The 19,742-nt window shown below is 56.0% G+C and overlaps 1 protein-coding gene across 5 annotated transcripts in view; it reads right to left on the reverse strand.

Moving 5' to 3' along the window:
- Positions 1-3,074: 3,074 nt before the first annotated feature.
- ASPDH (aspartate dehydrogenase domain containing) overlaps positions 3,075-19,742 on the reverse strand; it is a 59,006-nt gene continuing 42,338 nt past the window's right edge. The window contains exons 8-9 of one of the 5 annotated variants that reach the window (XR_016460578.1): positions 3,331-3,430; positions 3,075-3,132 (exon numbers count right to left, since the gene is read on the reverse strand). Coding sequence is in view for 4 of the 5 variants with exons in the window: in XM_090127419.1 (XP_089983545.1) it covers positions 3,393-3,430 (38 nt within the window). In the remaining variant the exon portion in view is untranslated. Of the gene's footprint in view, positions 3,149-3,169; positions 3,431-19,742 lie in introns of those variants that run through there. The other 4 variants (XM_090127419.1, XM_090127422.1, XM_090127420.1 and 1 more) reach the window with 4 other exon arrangements.

The following is a 19,742-nucleotide window of genomic DNA, read 5'->3' on the forward strand; positions in this document are numbered from 1 at the left end:
GGGGTCTTTATGGGGTCAGGGGGGTTTATAGGGTCCTTATGGGGTCAGAAGGTTTTTATGGGGTCTGGGGGGTTTATAGGGCGCTTATAGGGTCAGGGGGCTTTATAGGATCCTTATGGGGTCTTTATGGGGTCAGGGGGGTTTATAGGATCCTTATGGGGTCTTTATGGGGTCAGGGGGGTTTATAGGGTCCTTATGGGGTCAGAAAGTCCTTATGGGGTCAGGGGGGGTTATAGGGTCTGTATGGGGTGAGGGAGGCTTTATAGGATCGTTATGGGGTCAGAAGGTTCTTATGGGGTCTTTATGGGGTCAGGGGGGGTTATAGGGTCTGTATGGGGTGAGGGAGGCTTTATAGGATCCTTATGGGGTCAGAAGGTTCTTATGGGGTCTTTATGGGGTCAGGGGGGTTATAGGGTCTGTATGGGGTGAGGGAGGCTTTATAGGATCCTTATGGGGTCAGAAGGTTCTTATGGGGTCTTTATGGGGTCAGGTGGGTTTATAGGGTCCTTATGGGGTCTATATGGGGTGAGAGACGCTTTATAGGATCCTTATGGGGTCAGAAGGTTCTTGTGGGGTCTTTATGGGGTTGAGGGGGTTTATAGGGTCCTTATGGGGTGAGGGAGGCTTTATAGGATTCTTATGGGGTCAGAAGGTTCTTGTGGGGTCTTTATGGGGTTGAGGGGGTTTATAGGGTCCTTAACGGGTCTGTATGGGGTGAGGGAGGCTTTATAGGATCCTTATGGGGTCAGAAGGTTTTAAGGGGTCTTTATGGGGTTGAGGGGGTTTATAGGGTCCTTAAGGGGTCTGTATCGGGTGAGGGAGGCTTTATAGGATCCTTATGGGGTCAGAAGGTTCTTATGGGGTCTTTATGGGGTCAGGGGGGGTTATAGGGTCTGTATGGGGAGAGGGAGGTTTTAGAGGATCCTTATGGGGTCAGAAGGTTCTTATGGGTCCTTATGGGGTCAGGGGGGGTTATAGGGTCCTTATGGGGTGAGGGAGGCTTTATAGGATCGTTATGGGGTCAGAAGGTTCTTATGGGGTCTTTATGGGGTCGGGGGGGGTTATAGGGTCTGTATGGGTTGAGGGTGGCTTTATAGGATCCTTATGGGTTCAGAAGGTTCTGTGGGGTCTTTATGGGGTCAGGGGGGTTTATAGGGCTTTTTTGTGCCTTATATGGGATCCTTATAGGGCGAGGGGGTGCTTATGGGGTTTTTATAGGGAAATTGTCCTTTTCTCTTCCTTTAGAGCGAAGATATTTTTAATAGGATTTTTTCTTCCCTTTGACATCGGCTTCATCCCAAACCCTGAATCCCATAAAGCCGCCATGTTGGGGGATGAGTCCGCAGGACCCCAAATTGTGCCCCATTCCCAACGGGGGGCATTTGGGGTTTTCTATGGGGTCTTCTGTCCCCTATTCCCAGGAGGGGACATTTGGGATCCTTTATGGGGTCTTCAGTCCCCTGTTTCCAGGTTGGGGACATTTGGGGTTTTCTATGGGGTCTTCTGTCCCCTATTCCCAGGTTGGGGACATATGGGGTTTTCTATGGGGTCTTCAGTTCCCCTATTCCCAGGTTGGGAACATTTAGGGTCCTTTATGGGGTTTTCTGTCCCCTATTCCCAGGTTGGGGACATTTGGGGTTTTCTATGGGGTCTTCAGTTCCCTATTCCCAAGGGGGAACATTTAGGGTCCTTTATGGGGTCTTCAGTCCCCTATTCCCAGGTTGGGGACATTTGGGGTTTTCTATGGGGTCTTCAGTCCCCCATTCCCAAGGAGGAACATTTAGGGTCCTTTATGGGGTCTTCAGTCCCCTATTTCCAGGGGGGGACATTTGGGGTTTTCTATGGGGTCTTCAGTTCCCTATTTCCAGGTTGGGGACATTTGGGGTTTTCTATGGGGTCTTCAGTCCCCTATTTCCAGGGGGGGACATTTGGGGTCCTTTATGGGGTCTTCAGTCCCCTATTCCCAGGTTGGGGACATTTGGGGTTTTCTATGGGGTCTTCAGTTCCCTATTCCCAAGGGGGAACATTTAGGGTCCTTTATGGGGTCTTCAGTCCCCTATTCCCAGGTTGGGGACATTTGGGGTTTTCTATGGGGTCTTCAGTCCCCCATTCCCAAGGAGGAACATTTAGGGTCCTTTATGGGGTCTTCAGTCCCCTATTTCCAGGGGGGGACATTTGGGGTTTTCTATGGGGTCTTCAGTCCCCTATTTCCAGGTTGGGGACATTTGGGGTCGTTTATGGGGTTTTCTGTCCCCTGTTCCCAGATTGGGGACATTTGGGGTTTTCTATGGGGTCTTCAGTCCCCCATTCCCAAGGGGGGACATTTAGGGTCCTTTATGGGGTCTTCAGTTCCCCTATTCCCAAGGGGGGACATTTGGGGTCGTTTATGGGGTCTTCAGTCCCCCATTCCAAGGTTGGGGACATTTGGGGTTTTCTATGGGGTCTTCAGTCCCCTATTTCCAAGGGGGGACATTTAGGGTCGTTTATGGGGTCTTCAGTTCCCCTTTTCCCAAGGGGGGATGTTTGGGATCCTTTATGGGGTCTTCAGTTCCCCTATTCCCAGGTTGGGGACATTTGGGGTCCTTTATGGGGTCTTCAGTCCCCTATTTCCAAGGGGGGACATTTGGGGTCGTTTATGGGGTTTTCTGTCCCCCATTCCCAAGTGGGGGACATTTGGGGTCCTTTATGGGGTTTTCTGTCCCCTGTTCCCAGGTTGGGGACATTTGGGGTTTTCTATGGGGTCTTCAGTTCCCTATTCCCAAGGGGGAACATTTAGGGTCCTTTATGGGGTCTTCAGTCCCCTATTCCCAAGGGGGGACATTTAGGGTCCTTTATGGGGTCTTCAGTCCCCTATTCCCAGGAGGGGACATTTGGGATCCTTTATGGGGTCTTCAGTCCCCTGTTTCCAGGTTGGGGACATTTGGGGTTTTCTATGGGGTCTTCTGTCCCCTATTCCCAGGTTGGGGACATATGGGGTTTTCTATGGGGTCTTCAGTTCCCCTATTCCCAGGTTGGGAACATTTAGGGTCCTTTATGGGGTTTTCTGTCCCCTATTCCCAGGTTGGGGACATTTGGGGTTTTCTATGGGGTCTTCAGTCCCCTATTCCCAGGTTGGGGACATTTGGGGTTTTCTATGGGGTCTTCAGTTCCCCTATTTCCAAGGGGGGACATTTGGGGTTTTCTATGGGGTCTTCAGTCCCCCATTCCCAAGGGGGGACATTTAGGGTCCTTTATGGGGTTTTCTGTCCCCTATTCCCAGGTTGGGGACATTTGGGGTCCTTTATGGGGTCTTCTGTCCCCCATTCCCAAGGGGGGACATTTGGGGTCCTTTATGGGGTCTTCAGTCCCCCATTCCCAGGTTGGGGACATTTGGGGTCGTTTATGGGGTTTCCTTAGCAGAGCTGCACGCAGCCGCCATGCCCACGACACGCTGTAGGGGATTTTTGGGGTTTCAGTGTTATATGGGATTTAGGGTGCGGGGATTTATGGGGTTGCGTCGGGGATTTTGGGGGCATAAAGGGATTTAGGGGATGAGGGGGATTTAGGGGAGATATGGGGGATTTGGGGTGGATATGGGGGATTTGGGGTCATGGGGACGTATTGGGGATTTGGGGGGATATGGGGGATTGGGGGGGTGATGGGGGATTGGGGATGTATTGGGGTCGTGGGGGGTTTTGGGGTTTTGGGGACATTTTGGGAACAGGGGGGGATATGGGGGATTTGGGGGACTTATGGGGGATTGGGGGGCATTGGGATGTATTGGGGATATGGGGGATTTGGGGGGGTTATGGGGGATTTGGGGACATTTTGGGGTCGGGGGGGGGTTGGGGTTTTGGGGGCATGAAGGGACGTGGGGATGTGGGGGGGATTTGGGGTGGATATGGGGTATTTGGGGGGGTTATGGGGGATGAGGGGCATTGGGATGTATTTGGGATATGGGGGATTTGGGGACATTTTGGGGTCGTGGGGGGGTTTGGGGTTTTGGGGGCATGAAGGGATGTGGGGGGGATTTGGGGTGGATATGGGGGATTTGGGGACATGGGGACGTAATGGGGATATGGGGTGGATATGGGGGATTTGGGGCCATATGGGGGATTGGGGGGCATTGGGATGTATTGGGGTTATGGGGGATTTCGGGGGGTTATGGGGGATTTGGGGACATTTTGGGGTCGTGGGGGGGTTTGGGGTTTTGGGGGCATGAAGGGACGTGGGGGGGATTTGGGGTGGATATGGGGGATTTGGGATCATGGGGACGTATTGGGGATTTGGGGTGGATATGGGGGATTGGGGATGTATTGGGGTCGTGGGTGGGATTGGGGTTTTGGGGACATTATGGGATCTGGGGGTGATATGGGGGATTTGGGGCCATATGGGGGATTTGGGGGCATTGGGATGTATTGGGGATATGGGGGATTTGGGGACATTTTGGGGTCGTGGGGGGGTTTGGGGTTTTGGGGACATTTTGGGATCTGAGGGGATATGGGGGATTTGGGGCCATATGGGGGATTGGGGGGCATTGGGATGTATTGGGGTTATGGGGGATTTGGGGGGGTTATGGGGTCATGGGGGTGTTTGGGGTTTTGGGGGTATGAAGGGATTTGGGGGGGATTTGGGGGATTTGGGGGGGATATGGGGGATTTGGGGTCATGGGGACGTACTGGGGATTTGGGGTGGATATGGGGGATTTGGGATCTTGGGGACGTAATGGGGTTTTGGGGTGGATATGGGGGAATTGCAGGGTTATGGGGGATATGGGGAATGTATTGGGGTCGTGGGGGGTTTTGGGGTTTTGGGGACATTTTGGGATCTGGGGGGGATATGGGGGATTTGGGGCCATATGGGGGATTGGGGGGCATTGGGATGTATTGGGGTTATGGGGGATTTGGGGGGGTTATGGGGGATTTGGGGACATTTTGGGGTCGTGGGGGGGTTTGGGGTTTTGGGGGCATGAAGGGATGTGGGGGGGATTTGGGGTGGATATGGGGGAATTGCGGGGTTATGGGGGATTGGGGATGTATTGGGGTCGTGGGGGGTTTTGGGGTTTTGGGGACATTTTGGGATCTGGGGGGGATCTGGGGGATTTGGGGCCATATGGGGGATGAGGGGCATTGGGATGTATTTGGGATATGGGGGATTTGGGGACATTTTGGGGTCGTGGGGGGGTTTGGGGTTTTGGGGGCATGAAGGGACGTAGGGGGGATTTGGGGGGATATGGGGGATTTGGGGTCATGGGGAGGTATTAGGATTTGGGGTGGATATGGGGGATTTGGGGGACTTATGGGGGATGAGGGGCATGGGGACGTATTTGGGATATGGGGGATTTGGGGACATTTTGGGGTCGTGGGGGGGTTTGGGGTTTTGGGGGCATGAAGGGACGTGGGGGGGATTTGGGGTGGATATGGGGGATTTGGCCGGTTATGGGGGATTTGGGGACAATTGGGGTCGTGGGGGGGTTTGGGGTTTTGGGGACATTTTGGGATCTGAGGGGATATGGGGGATTTGGGGCCATATGGGGGATTGGGGGGCATTGGGATGTATTGGGGTTATGGGGGATTTGGGGGGGTTATGGGGTCATGGGGGTGTTTGGGGTTTTGGGGGCATGAAGGGATGTGGGGGGGATTTGGGGTGGATATGGGGGATTTGGGATCATGGGGACGTATTGGGGATTTGGGGTGGATATGGGGGATTGGGGATGTATTGGGGTCGTGGGTGGGATTGGGGTTTTGGGGACATTATGGGATCTGGGGGGGATATGGGGGATTTGGGGCCATATGGGGGATTTGGGGGCATTGGGATGTATTGGGGTTATGGGGGATTTCGGGGGGTTATGGGGGATTTGGGGACATTTTGGGGTCGGGGTGGGGTTTGGGGTTTTGGGGGCATGAAGGGATGTGGGGATGTGGCGGGGATTTGGGGTGGATATGGGGGATTTGGGGTGGATATGGGGGATTGGGGATGTATTGGGGTCGTGGGTGGGATTGGGGTTTTGGGGACATTATGGGATCTGGGGGTGATATGGGGGATTTGGGGCCATATGGGGGATTTGGGGGCATTGGGATGTATTGGGGATATGGGGGATTTGGGGACATTTTGGGGTCGGGGGGGGTTTGGGGTTTTGGGGGCATGAAGGGATGTAGGGGGGATTTGGGGTGGATATGGGGGATTTGGGATCTTGGGGACGTAATGGAGTTTTGGGGTGGATATGGGGGAATTGCAGGGTTATGGGGGATATGGGGGATGTATTGGGGTCGTGGGGGGTTTTGGGGTTTTGGGGACATTTTGGGATCTGGGGGTGATATGGGGGATTTGGGGCCATATGGGGGATTTGGGGGCATTGGGATGTATTGGGGTTATGGGGGATTTGGGGACATTTTGGGGTCGTGGGGGGGTTTGGGGTTTTGGGGGCATGAAGGGATGTGGGGGGGATTTGGGGTGGATATGGGGGATTTGGGGTCATTGGGACGTAATGGGGATTTGGGGTGGATATGGGGGAATTGCGGGGTTATGGGGGATTGGGGGATGTATTGGGGTCGTGGGGGGGTTTTGGGGTTTTGGGGTCATTTTGGGATGTGGGGGGATATGGGGGATTTGGGGTCATGGGGATGGAATGGGGATCTGGGGGGGATATGGGGGATTTGGGGCCATATGGGGGATTGGGGGGCATTGGGATGTATTGGGGTTATGGGGGATTTGGGGACATTTTGGGGTCGTGGGGGGGTTTGGGGTTTTGGGGGCATGAAGGGATTTGGGGGGGATTTGGGGTGGATATGGGGGATTTGGGATCATGGGGACGTATTGGGATTTGGGGTGGATATGGGGGAATTGCGGGGTTATGGGGGATTGGGGGATGTATTGGGGTCATGGGGGGATTTGGGGTTTTGGGGACATTTTGGGATCTGGGGGCCATATGGGGGATTTGGGGCCATATGGGGGATTTGGGGGCATTGGGACGTATTGGGGATATGGGGGATTTGGGGACATTTTGGGTTCGGGGGGGGTTTGGGGTTTTGGGGGCATGAAGGGATGTAGGGGGGATTTGGGGGGATATGGGGGATTTGGGGTCATGGGGAGGTATTGGGATTTGGGGTGGATATGGGGGATTTGGGGGGTTATGTGGGATTGGGGATGTGTTGGGGTCGTGGGGGGGTTGGGGTTTGGGGGACATTTTGGGGTCTGGGGGGGATATGGGGGATTTGGGGCCATATGGGGGATTGGGGGGCATTGGGATGTATTGGGGTTATGGGGGATTTGGGGGGGTTATGGGGGATTTGGGGACATTTTGGGGTCGGGGGGGGTTTGGGGTTTTGGGGGCATGAAGGGATGTGGGGATGTGGCGGGGATTTGGGGTGGATGTGGGGGATTTGGGGTCAGGGGGACGTATTGGGGATTTGGGGTGGATATGGGGGATTGGGGATGTATTGGGGTCGTGGGTGGGATTGGGGTTTTGGGGACATTATGGGATCTGGGGGTGATATGGGGGATTTGGGGCCATATGGGGGATTTGGGGGCATTGGGATGTATTGGGGATATGGGGGATTTGGGGACATTTTGGGGTCGTGGGGGGGTTTGGGGTTTTGGGGGACATTTTGGGATCTGAGGGGATATGGGGGATTTGGGGCCATATGGGGGATTGGGGGGCATTGGGATGTATTGGGGTTATGGGGGATTTGGGGGGGTTATGGGGGATTTGGGGACATTTTGGGGTCGGGGGGGGTTTGGGGTTTTGGGGGCATGAAGGGATGTGGGGATGTGGCGGGGATTTGGGGTGGATGTGGGGGATTTGGGGTCAGGGGGACGTATTGGGGATTTGGGGTGGATATGGGGGATTGGGGATGTATTGGGGTCGTGGGTGGGATTGGGGTTTTGGGGACATTATGGGATCTGGGGGTGATATGGGGGATTTGGGGCCATATGGGGGATTTGGGGGCATTGGGATGTATTGGGGATATGGGGGATTTGGGGACATTTTGGGGTCGTGGGGGGGTTTGGGGTTTTGGGGGACATTTTGGGATCTGAGGGGATATGGGGGATTTGGGGCCATATGGGGGATTGGGGGGCATTGGGATGTATTGGGGTTATGGGGGATTTGGGGGGGTTATGGGGGATTTGGGGACATTTTGGGGTCGGGGGGGGTTTGGGGTTTTGGGGGCATGAAGGGATGTGGGGATGTGGCGGGGATTTGGGGTGGATGTGGGGGATTTGGGGTCAGGGGGACGTATTGGGGATTTGGGGTGGATATGGGGGATTGGGGATGTATTGGGGTCGTGGGTGGGATTGGGGTTTTGGGGACATTATGGGATCTGGGGGTGATATGGGGGATTTGGGGCCATATGGGGGATTTGGGGGCATTGGGATGTATTGGGGATATGGGGGATTTGGGGACATTTTGGGGTCGTGGGGGGGTTTGGGGTTTTGGGGGACATTTTGGGATCTGAGGGGATATGGGGGATTTGGGGCCATATGGGGGATTGGGGGGCATTGGGATGTATTGGGGTTATGGGGGATTTGGGGGGGTTATGGGGGATTTGGGGACATTTTGGGGTCGGGGGGGGTTTGGGGTTTTGGGGGCATGAAGGGATGTGGGGATGTGGCGGGGATTTGGGGTGGATGTGGGGGATTTGGGGTCAGGGGGACGTATTGGGGATTTGGGGTGGATATGGGGGATTGGGGATGTATTGGGGTCGTGGGTGGGATTGGGGTTTTGGGGACATTATGGGATCTGGGGGTGATATGGGGGATTTGGGGCCATATGGGGGATTTGGGGGCATTGGGATGTATTGGGGATATGGGGGATTTGGGGACATTTTGGGGTCGTGGGGGGGTTTGGGGTTTTGGGGGACATTTTGGGATCTGAGGGGATATGGGGGATTTGGGGCCATATGGGGGATTGGGGGGCATTGGGATGTATTGGGGTTATGGGGGATTTGGGGGGGTTATGGGGTCATGGGGTGTTTGGGGTTTTGGGGGTATGAAGGGATTTGGGGGGGATTTGGGGGATTTGGGGGGGATATGGGGGATTTGGGGTCATGGGGACGTACTGGGGATTTGGGGAGGATATGGGGGATTTGGGATCTTGGGGATGTAATGGGGATTTGGGGTGGATATGGGGGAATTGCAGGGTTATGGGGGATATGGGGAATGTATTGGGGTCGTGGGGGGTTTTGGGGTTTTGGGGACACTTTGGGATCTGGGAGGAATATGGGGGATTTGGGGCCATATGGGGGATTGGGGGGCATTGGGATGTATTGGGGTTCTGGGGGATTTGGGGACATTTTGGGGTCGTGGGGGGATTTGGGGTTTTGGGGGCATGAAGGGACGTGGAGATGTGGGGGGGATTTGGGGTGGATATGGGGGATTTGGGATCTTGGGGACGTAATGGGGATTTGGGGTGGATATGGGGTAATTGCGGGGTTATGGGGGATTGGGAGATGTATTGGGGTCGTGGGGGGGTTTGGGGTTTTGGGGGCATGAAGGGATGTGGGGGGGATTTGGGGTGGATATGGGGGAATTGCGGGGTTATGGGGGATTGGGGATGTATTGGGGTCGTGGGGGGTTTTGGGGTTTTGGGGACATTTTGGGATCTGGGGGGGATCTGGGGGATTTGGGGCCATATGGGGGATGAGGGGCATTGGGATGTATTTGGGATATGGGGGATTTGGGGACATTTTGGGGTCGTGGGGGGGTTTGGGGTTTTGGGGGCATGAAGGGACGTAGGGGGGATTTGGGGGGATATGGGGGATTTGGGGTCATGGGGAGGTATTAGGATTTGGGGTGGATATGGGGGATTTGGGGGACTTATGGGGGATGAGGGGCATGGGGACGTATTTGGGATATGGGGGATTTGGGGACATTTTGGGGTCGTGGGGGGGTTTGGGGTTTTGGGGGCATGAAGGGACGTGGGGGGGATTTGGGGTGGATATGGGGGATTTGGCCGGTTATGGGGGATTTGGGGACAATTGGGGTCGTGGGGGGGTTTGGGGTTTTGGGGACATTTTGGGATCTGAGGGGATATGGGGGATTTGGGGCCATATGGGGGATTGGGGGGCATTGGGATGTATTGGGGTTATGGGGGATTTGGGGGGGTTATGGGGTCATGGGGGTGTTTGGGGTTTTGGGGGCATGAAGGGATGTGGGGGGGATTTGGGGTGGATATGGGGGATTTGGGATCATGGGGACGTATTGGGGATTTGGGGTGGATATGGGGGATTGGGGATGTATTGGGGTCGTGGGTGGGATTGGGGTTTTGGGGACATTATGGGATCTGGGGGGGATATGGGGGATTTGGGGCCATATGGGGGATTTGGGGGCATTGGGATGTATTGGGGTTATGGGGGATTTCGGGGGGTTATGGGGGATTTGGGGACATTTTGGGGTCGGGGTGGGGTTTGGGGTTTTGGGGGCATGAAGGGATGTGGGGATGTGGCGGGGATTTGGGGTGGATATGGGGGATTTGGGGTGGATATGGGGGATTGGGGATGTATTGGGGTCGTGGGTGGGATTGGGGTTTTGGGGACATTATGGGATCTGGGGGTGATATGGGGGATTTGGGGCCATATGGGGGATTTGGGGGCATTGGGATGTATTGGGGATATGGGGGATTTGGGGACATTTTGGGGTCGGGGGGGGTTTGGGGTTTTGGGGGCATGAAGGGATGTAGGGGGGATTTGGGGTGGATATGGGGGATTTGGGATCTTGGGGACGTAATGGAGTTTTGGGGTGGATATGGGGGAATTGCAGGGTTATGGGGGATATGGGGGATGTATTGGGGTCGTGGGGGGTTTTGGGGTTTTGGGGACATTTTGGGATCTGGGGGTGATATGGGGGATTTGGGGCCATATGGGGGATTTGGGGGCATTGGGATGTATTGGGGTTATGGGGGATTTGGGGACATTTTGGGGTCGTGGGGGGGTTTGGGGTTTTGGGGGCATGAAGGGATGTGGGGGGGATTTGGGGTGGATATGGGGGATTTGGGGTCATTGGGACGTAATGGGGATTTGGGGTGGATATGGGGGAATTGCGGGGTTATGGGGGATTGGGGGATGTATTGGGGTCGTGGGGGGGTTTTGGGGTTTTGGGGTCATTTTGGGATGTGGGGGGATATGGGGGATTTGGGGTCATGGGGATGGAATGGGGATCTGGGGGGGATATGGGGGATTTGGGGCCATATGGGGGATTGGGGGGCATTGGGATGTATTGGGGTTATGGGGGATTTGGGGACATTTTGGGGTCGTGGGGGGGTTTGGGGTTTTGGGGGCATGAAGGGATTTGGGGGGGATTTGGGGTGGATATGGGGGATTTGGGATCATGGGGACGTATTGGGATTTGGGGTGGATATGGGGGAATTGCGGGGTTATGGGGGATTGGGGGATGTATTGGGGTCATGGGGGGATTTGGGGTTTTGGGGACATTTTGGGATCTGGGGGCCATATGGGGGATTTGGGGCCATATGGGGGATTTGGGGGCATTGGGACGTATTGGGGATATGGGGGATTTGGGGACATTTTGGGTTCGGGGGGGGTTTGGGGTTTTGGGGGCATGAAGGGATGTAGGGGGGATTTGGGGGGATATGGGGGATTTGGGGTCATGGGGAGGTATTGGGATTTGGGGTGGATATGGGGGATTTGGGGGGTTATGTGGGATTGGGGATGTGTTGGGGTCGTGGGGGGGTTGGGGTTTGGGGGACATTTTGGGGTCTGGGGGGGATATGGGGGATTTGGGGCCATATGGGGGATTGGGGGGCATTGGGATGTATTGGGGTTATGGGGGATTTGGGGGGGTTATGGGGGATTTGGGGACATTTTGGGGTCGGGGGGGGTTTGGGGTTTTGGGGGCATGAAGGGATGTGGGGATGTGGCGGGGATTTGGGGTGGATGTGGGGGATTTGGGGTCAGGGGGACGTATTGGGGATTTGGGGTGGATATGGGGGATTGGGGATGTATTGGGGTCGTGGGTGGGATTGGGGTTTTGGGGACATTATGGGATCTGGGGGTGATATGGGGGATTTGGGGCCATATGGGGGATTTGGGGGCATTGGGATGTATTGGGGATATGGGGGATTTGGGGACATTTTGGGGTCGTGGGGGGGTTTGGGGTTTTGGGGGACATTTTGGGATCTGAGGGGATATGGGGGATTTGGGGCCATATGGGGGATTGGGGGGCATTGGGATGTATTGGGGTTATGGGGGATTTGGGGGGGTTATGGGGGATTTGGGGACATTTTGGGGTCGGGGGGGGTTTGGGGTTTTGGGGGCATGAAGGGATGTGGGGATGTGGCGGGGATTTGGGGTGGATGTGGGGGATTTGGGGTCAGGGGGACGTATTGGGGATTTGGGGTGGATATGGGGGATTGGGGATGTATTGGGGTCGTGGGTGGGATTGGGGTTTTGGGGACATTATGGGATCTGGGGGTGATATGGGGGATTTGGGGCCATATGGGGGATTTGGGGGCATTGGGATGTATTGGGGATATGGGGGATTTGGGGACATTTTGGGGTCGTGGGGGGGTTTGGGGTTTTGGGGGACATTTTGGGATCTGAGGGGATATGGGGGATTTGGGGCCATATGGGGGATTGGGGGGCATTGGGATGTATTGGGGTTATGGGGGATTTGGGGGGGTTATGGGGGATTTGGGGACATTTTGGGGTCGGGGGGGGTTTGGGGTTTTGGGGGCATGAAGGGATGTGGGGATGTGGCGGGGATTTGGGGTGGATGTGGGGGATTTGGGGTCAGGGGGACGTATTGGGGATTTGGGGTGGATATGGGGGATTGGGGATGTATTGGGGTCGTGGGTGGGATTGGGGTTTTGGGGACATTATGGGATCTGGGGGTGATATGGGGGATTTGGGGCCATATGGGGGATTTGGGGGCATTGGGATGTATTGGGGATATGGGGGATTTGGGGACATTTTGGGGTCGTGGGGGGGTTTGGGGTTTTGGGGGACATTTTGGGATCTGAGGGGATATGGGGGATTTGGGGCCATATGGGGGATTGGGGGGCATTGGGATGTATTGGGGTTATGGGGGATTTGGGGGGGTTATGGGGGATTTGGGGACATTTTGGGGTCGGGGGGGGTTTGGGGTTTTGGGGGCATGAAGGGATGTGGGGATGTGGCGGGGATTTGGGGTGGATGTGGGGGATTTGGGGTCAGGGGGACGTATTGGGGATTTGGGGTGGATATGGGGGATTGGGGATGTATTGGGGTCGTGGGTGGGATTGGGGTTTTGGGGACATTATGGGATCTGGGGGTGATATGGGGGATTTGGGGCCATATGGGGGATTTGGGGGCATTGGGATGTATTGGGGATATGGGGGATTTGGGGACATTTTGGGGTCGTGGGGGGGTTTGGGGTTTTGGGGGACATTTTGGGATCTGAGGGGATATGGGGGATTTGGGGCCATATGGGGGATTGGGGGGCATTGGGATGTATTGGGGTTATGGGGGATTTGGGGGGGTTATGGGGTCATGGGGTGTTTGGGGTTTTGGGGGTATGAAGGGATTTGGGGGGGATTTGGGGGATTTGGGGGGGATATGGGGGATTTGGGGTCATGGGGACGTACTGGGGATTTGGGGAGGATATGGGGGATTTGGGATCTTGGGGATGTAATGGGGATTTGGGGTGGATATGGGGGAATTGCAGGGTTATGGGGGATATGGGGAATGTATTGGGGTCGTGGGGGGTTTTGGGGTTTTGGGGACACTTTGGGATCTGGGAGGAATATGGGGGATTTGGGGCCATATGGGGGATTGGGGGGCATTGGGATGTATTGGGGTTCTGGGGGATTTGGGGACATTTTGGGGTCGTGGGGGGATTTGGGGTTTTGGGGGCATGAAGGGACGTGGAGATGTGGGGGGGATTTGGGGTGGATATGGGGGATTTGGGATCTTGGGGACGTAATGGGGATTTGGGGTGGATATGGGGTAATTGCGGGGTTATGGGGGATTGGGAGATGTATTGGGGTCGTGGGGGGGTTTGGGGTTTTGGGGGCATGAAGGGATGTGGGGGGGATTTGGGGTGGATATGGGGGAATTGCGGGGTTATGGGGGATTGGGGATGTATTGGGGTCGTGGGGGGTTTTGGGGTTTTGGGGACATTTTGGGATCTGGGGGGGATCTGGGGGATTTGGGGCCATATGGGGGATGAGGGGCATTGGGATGTATTTGGGATATGGGGGATTTGGGGACATTTTGGGGTCGTGGGGGGGTTTGGGGTTTTGGGGGCATGAAGGGACGTAGGGGGGATTTGGGGGGATATGGGGGATTTGGGGTCATGGGGAGGTATTAGGATTTGGGGTGGATATGGGGGATTTGGGGGACTTATGGGGGATGAGGGGCATGGGGACGTATTTGGGATATGGGGGATTTGGGGACATTTTGGGGTCGTGGGGGGGTTTGGGGTTTTGGGGGCATGAAGGGACGTGGGGGGGATTTGGGGTGGATATGGGGGATTTGGCCGGTTATGGGGGATTTGGGGACAATTGGGGTCGTGGGGGGGTTTGGGGTTTTGGGGACATTTTGGGATCTGAGGGGATATGGGGGATTTGGGGCCATATGGGGGATTGGGGGGCATTGGGATGTATTGGGGTTATGGGGGATTTGGGGGGGTTATGGGGTCATGGGGGTGTTTGGGGTTTTGGGGGCATGAAGGGATGTGGGGGGGATTTGGGGTGGATATGGGGGATTTGGGATCATGGGGACGTATTGGGGATTTGGGGTGGATATGGGGGATTGGGGATGTATTGGGGTCGTGGGTGGGATTGGGGTTTTGGGGACATTATGGGATCTGGGGGGGATATGGGGGATTTGGGGCCATATGGGGGATTTGGGGGCATTGGGATGTATTGGGGTTATGGGGGATTTCGGGGGGTTATGGGGGATTTGGGGACATTTTGGGGTCGGGGTGGGGTTTGGGGTTTTGGGGGCATGAAGGGATGTGGGGATGTGGCGGGGATTTGGGGTGGATATGGGGGATTTGGGGTGGATATGGGGGATTGGGGATGTATTGGGGTCGTGGGTGGGATTGGGGTTTTGGGGACATTATGGGATCTGGGGGTGATATGGGGGATTTGGGGCCATATGGGGGATTTGGGGGCATTGGGATGTATTGGGGATATGGGGGATTTGGGGACATTTTGGGGTCGGGGGGGGTTTGGGGTTTTGGGGGCATGAAGGGATGTAGGGGGGATTTGGGGTGGATATGGGGGATTTGGGATCTTGGGGACGTAATGGAGTTTTGGGGTGGATATGGGGGAATTGCAGGGTTATGGGGGATATGGGGGATGTATTGGGGTCGTGGGGGGTTTTGGGGTTTTGGGGACATTTTGGGATCTGGGGGTGATATGGGGGATTTGGGGCCATATGGGGGATTTGGGGGCATTGGGATGTATTGGGGTTATGGGGGATTTGGGGACATTTTGGGGTCGTGGGGGGGTTTGGGGTTTTGGGGGCATGAAGGGATGTGGGGGGGATTTGGGGTGGATATGGGGGATTTGGGGTCATTGGGACGTAATGGGGATTTGGGGTGGATATGGGGGAATTGCGGGGTTATGGGGGATTGGGGGATGTATTGGGGTCGTGGGGGGGTTTTGGGGTTTTGGGGTCATTTTGGGATGTGGGGGGATATGGGGGATTTGGGGTCATGGGGATGGAATGGGGATCTGGGGGGGATATGGGGGATTTGGGGCCATATGGGGGATTGGGGGGCATTGGGATGTATTGGGGTTATGGGGGATTTGGGGACATTTTGGGGTCGTGGGGGGGTTTGGGGTTTTGGGGGCATGAAGGGATTTGGGGGGGATTTGGGGTGGATATGGGGGATTTGGGATCATGGGGACGTATTGGGATTTGGGGTGGATATGGGGGAATTGCGGGGTTATGGGGGATTGGGGGATGTATTGGGGTCATGGGGGGATTTGGGGTTTTGGGGACATTTTGGGATCTGGGGGCCATATGGGGGATTTGGGGCCATATGGGGGATTTGGGGGCATTGGGACGTATTGGGGATATGGGGGATTTGGGGACATTTTGGGTTCGGGGGGGGTTTGGGGTTTTGGGGGCATGAAGGGATGTAGGGGGGATTTGGGGGGATATGGGGGATTTGGGGTCATGGGGAGGTATTGGGATTTGGGGTGGATATGGGGGATTTGGGGGGTTATGTGGGATTGGGGATGTGTTGGGGTCGTGGGGGGGTTGGGGTTTGGGGGACATTTTGGGGTCTGGGGGGGATATGGGGGATTTGGGGCCATATGGGGGATTGGGGGGCATTGGGATGTATTGGGGTTATGGGGGATTTGGGGGGGTTATGGGGGATTTGGGGACATTTTGGGGTCGGGGGGGGTTTGGGGTTTTGGGGGCATGAAGGGATGTGGGGATGTGGCGGGGATTTGGGGTGGATGTGGGGGATTTGGGGTCAGGGGGACGTATTGGGGATTTGGGGTGGATATGGGGGATTGGGGATGTATTGGGGTCGTGGGTGGGATTGGGGTTTTGGGGACATTATGGGATCTGGGGGTGATATGGGGGATTTGGGGCCATATGGGGGATTTGGGGGCATTGGGATGTATTGGGGATATGGGGGATTTGGGGACATTTTGGGGTCGTGGGGGGGTTTGGGGTTTTGGGGGACATTTTGGGATCTGAGGGGATATGGGGGATTTGGGGCCATATGGGGGATTGGGGGGCATTGGGATGTATTGGGGTTATGGGGGATTTGGGGGGGTTATGGGGGATTTGGGGACATTTTGGGGTCGGGGGGGGTTTGGGGTTTTGGGGGCATGAAGGGATGTGGGGATGTGGCGGGGATTTGGGGTGGATGTGGGGGATTTGGGGTCAGGGGGACGTATTGGGGATTTGGGGTGGATATGGGGGATTGGGGATGTATTGGGGTCGTGGGTGGGATTGGGGTTTTGGGGACATTATGGGATCTGGGGGTGATATGGGGGATTTGGGGCCATATGGGGGATTTGGGGGCATTGGGATGTATTGGGGATATGGGGGATTTGGGGACATTTTGGGGTCGTGGGGGGGTTTGGGGTTTTGGGGGACATTTTGGGATCTGAGGGGATATGGGGGATTTGGGGCCATATGGGGGATTGGGGGGCATTGGGATGTATTGGGGTTATGGGGGATTTGGGGGGGTTATGGGGGATTTGGGGACATTTTGGGGTCGGGGGGGGTTTGGGGTTTTGGGGGCATGAAGGGATGTGGGGATGTGGCGGGGATTTGGGGTGGATGTGGGGGATTTGGGGTCAGGGGGACGTATTGGGGATTTGGGGTGGATATGGGGGATTGGGGATGTATTGGGGTCGTGGGTGGGATTGGGGTTTTGGGGACATTATGGGATCTGGGGGTGATATGGGGGATTTGGGGCCATATGGGGGATTTGGGGGCATTGGGATGTATTGGGGATATGGGGGATTTGGGGACATTTTGGGGTCGTGGGGGGGTTTGGGGTTTTGGGGGACATTTTGGGATCTGAGGGGATATGGGGGATTTGGGGCCATATGGGGGATTGGGGGGCATTGGGATGTATTGGGGTTATGGGGGATTTGGGGGGGTTATGGGGGATTTGGGGACATTTTGGGGTCGGGGGGGGTTTGGGGTTTTGGGGGCATGAAGGGATGTGGGGATGTGGCGGGGATTTGGGGTGGATGTGGGGGATTTGGGGTCAGGGGGACGTATTGGGGATTTGGGGTGGATATGGGGGATTGGGGATGTATTGGGGTCGTGGGTGGGATTGGGGTTTTGGGGACATTATGGGATCTGGGGGTGATATGGGGGATTTGGGGCCATATGGGGGATTTGGGGGCATTGGGATGTATTGGGGATATGGGGGATTTGGGGACATTTTGGGGTCGTGGGGGGGTTTGGGGTTTTGGGGGACATTTTGGGATCTGAGGGGATATGGGGGATTTGGGGCCATATGGGGGATTGGGGGGCATTGGGATGTATTGGGGTTATGGGGGATTTGGGGGGGTTATGGGGGATTTGGGGACATTTTGGGGTCGGGGGGGGTTTGGGGTTTTGGGGGCATGAAGGGATGTGGGGATGTGGCGGGGATTTGGGGTGGATGTGGGGGATTTGGGGTCAGGGGGACGTATTGGGGATTTGGGGTGGATATGGGGGATTGGGGATGTATTGGGGTCGTGGGTGGGATTGGGGTTTTGGGGACATTATGGGATCTGGGGGTGATATGGGGGATTTGGGGCCATATGGGGGATTTGGGGGCATTGGGATGTATTGGGGATATGGGGGATTTGGGGACATTTTGGGGTCGTGGGGGGGTTTGGGGTTTTGGGGGACATTTTGGGATCTGAGGGGATATGGGGGATTTGGGGCCATATGGGGGATTGGGGGGCATTGGGATGTATTGGGGTTATGGGGGATTTGGGGGGGTTATGGGGGATTTGGGGACATTTTGGGGTCGGGGGGGGTTTGGGGTTTTGGGGGCATGAAGGGATGTGGGGATGTGGCGGGGATTTGGGGTGGATGTGGGGGATTTGGGGTCAGGGGGACGTATTGGGGATTTGGGGTGGATATGGGGGATTGGGGATGTATTGGGGTCGTGGGTGGGATTGGGGTTTTGGGGACATTATGGGATCTGGGGGTGATATGGGGGATTTGGGGCCATATGGGGGATTTGGGGGCATTGGGATGTATTGGGGATATGGGGGATTTGGGGACATTTTGGGGTCGTGGGGGGGTTTGGGGTTTTGGGGGACATTTTGGGATCTGAGGGGATATGGGGGATTTGGGGCCATATGGGGGATTGGGGGGCATTGGGATGTATTGGGGTTATGGGGGATTTGGGGGGGTTATGGGGGATTTGGGGACATTTTGGGGTCGGGGGGGGTTTGGGGTTTTGGGGGCATGAAGGGATGTGGGGATGTGGCGGGGATTTGGGGTGGATGTGGGGGATTTGGGGTCAGGGGGACGTATTGGGGATTTGGGGTGGATATGGGGGATTGGGGATGTATTGGGGTCGTGGGTGGGATTGGGGTTTTGGGGACATTATGGGATCTGGGGGTGATATGGGGGATTTGGGGCCATATGGGGGATTTGGGGGCATTGGGATGTATTGGGGATATGGGGGATTTGGGGACATTTTGGGGTCGTGGGGGGGTTTGGGGTTTTGGGGGACATTTTGGGATCTGAGGGGATATGGGGGATTTGGGGCCATATGGGGGATTGGGGGGCATTGGGATGTATTGGGGTTATGGGGGATTTGGGGGGGTTATGGGGTCATGGGGTGTTTGGGGTTTTGGGGGTATGAAGGGATTTGGGGGGGATTTGGGGGATTTGGGGGGGATATGGGGGATTTGGGGTCATGGGGACGTACTGGGGATTTGGGGAGGATATGGGGGATTTGGGATCTTGGGGATGTAATGGGGATTTGGGGTGGATATGGGGGAATTGCAGGGTTATGGGGGATATGGGGAATGTATTGGGGTCGTGGGGGGTTTTGGGGTTTTGGGGACACTTTGGGATCTGGGAGGAATATGGGGGATTTGGGGCCATATGGGGGATTGGGGGGCATTGGGATGTATTGGGGTTCTGGGGGATTTGGGGACATTTTGGGGTCGTGGGGGGATTTGGGGTTTTGGGGGCATGAAGGGACGTGGAGATGTGGGGGGGATTTGGGGTGGATATGGGGGATTTGGGATCTTGGGGACGTAATGGGGATTTGGGGTGGATATGGGGTAATTGCGGGGTTATGGGGGATTGGGAGATGTATTGGGGTCGTGG

The sequence above is a fragment of the Phasianus colchicus genome, chromosome 31 (genome assembly GCF_987193195.1).
Source record: "Phasianus colchicus chromosome 31, bPhaCol1.hap1.1, whole genome shotgun sequence".
NCBI classification, from domain to species: domain Eukaryota; kingdom Metazoa; phylum Chordata; class Aves; order Galliformes; family Phasianidae; genus Phasianus; species Phasianus colchicus.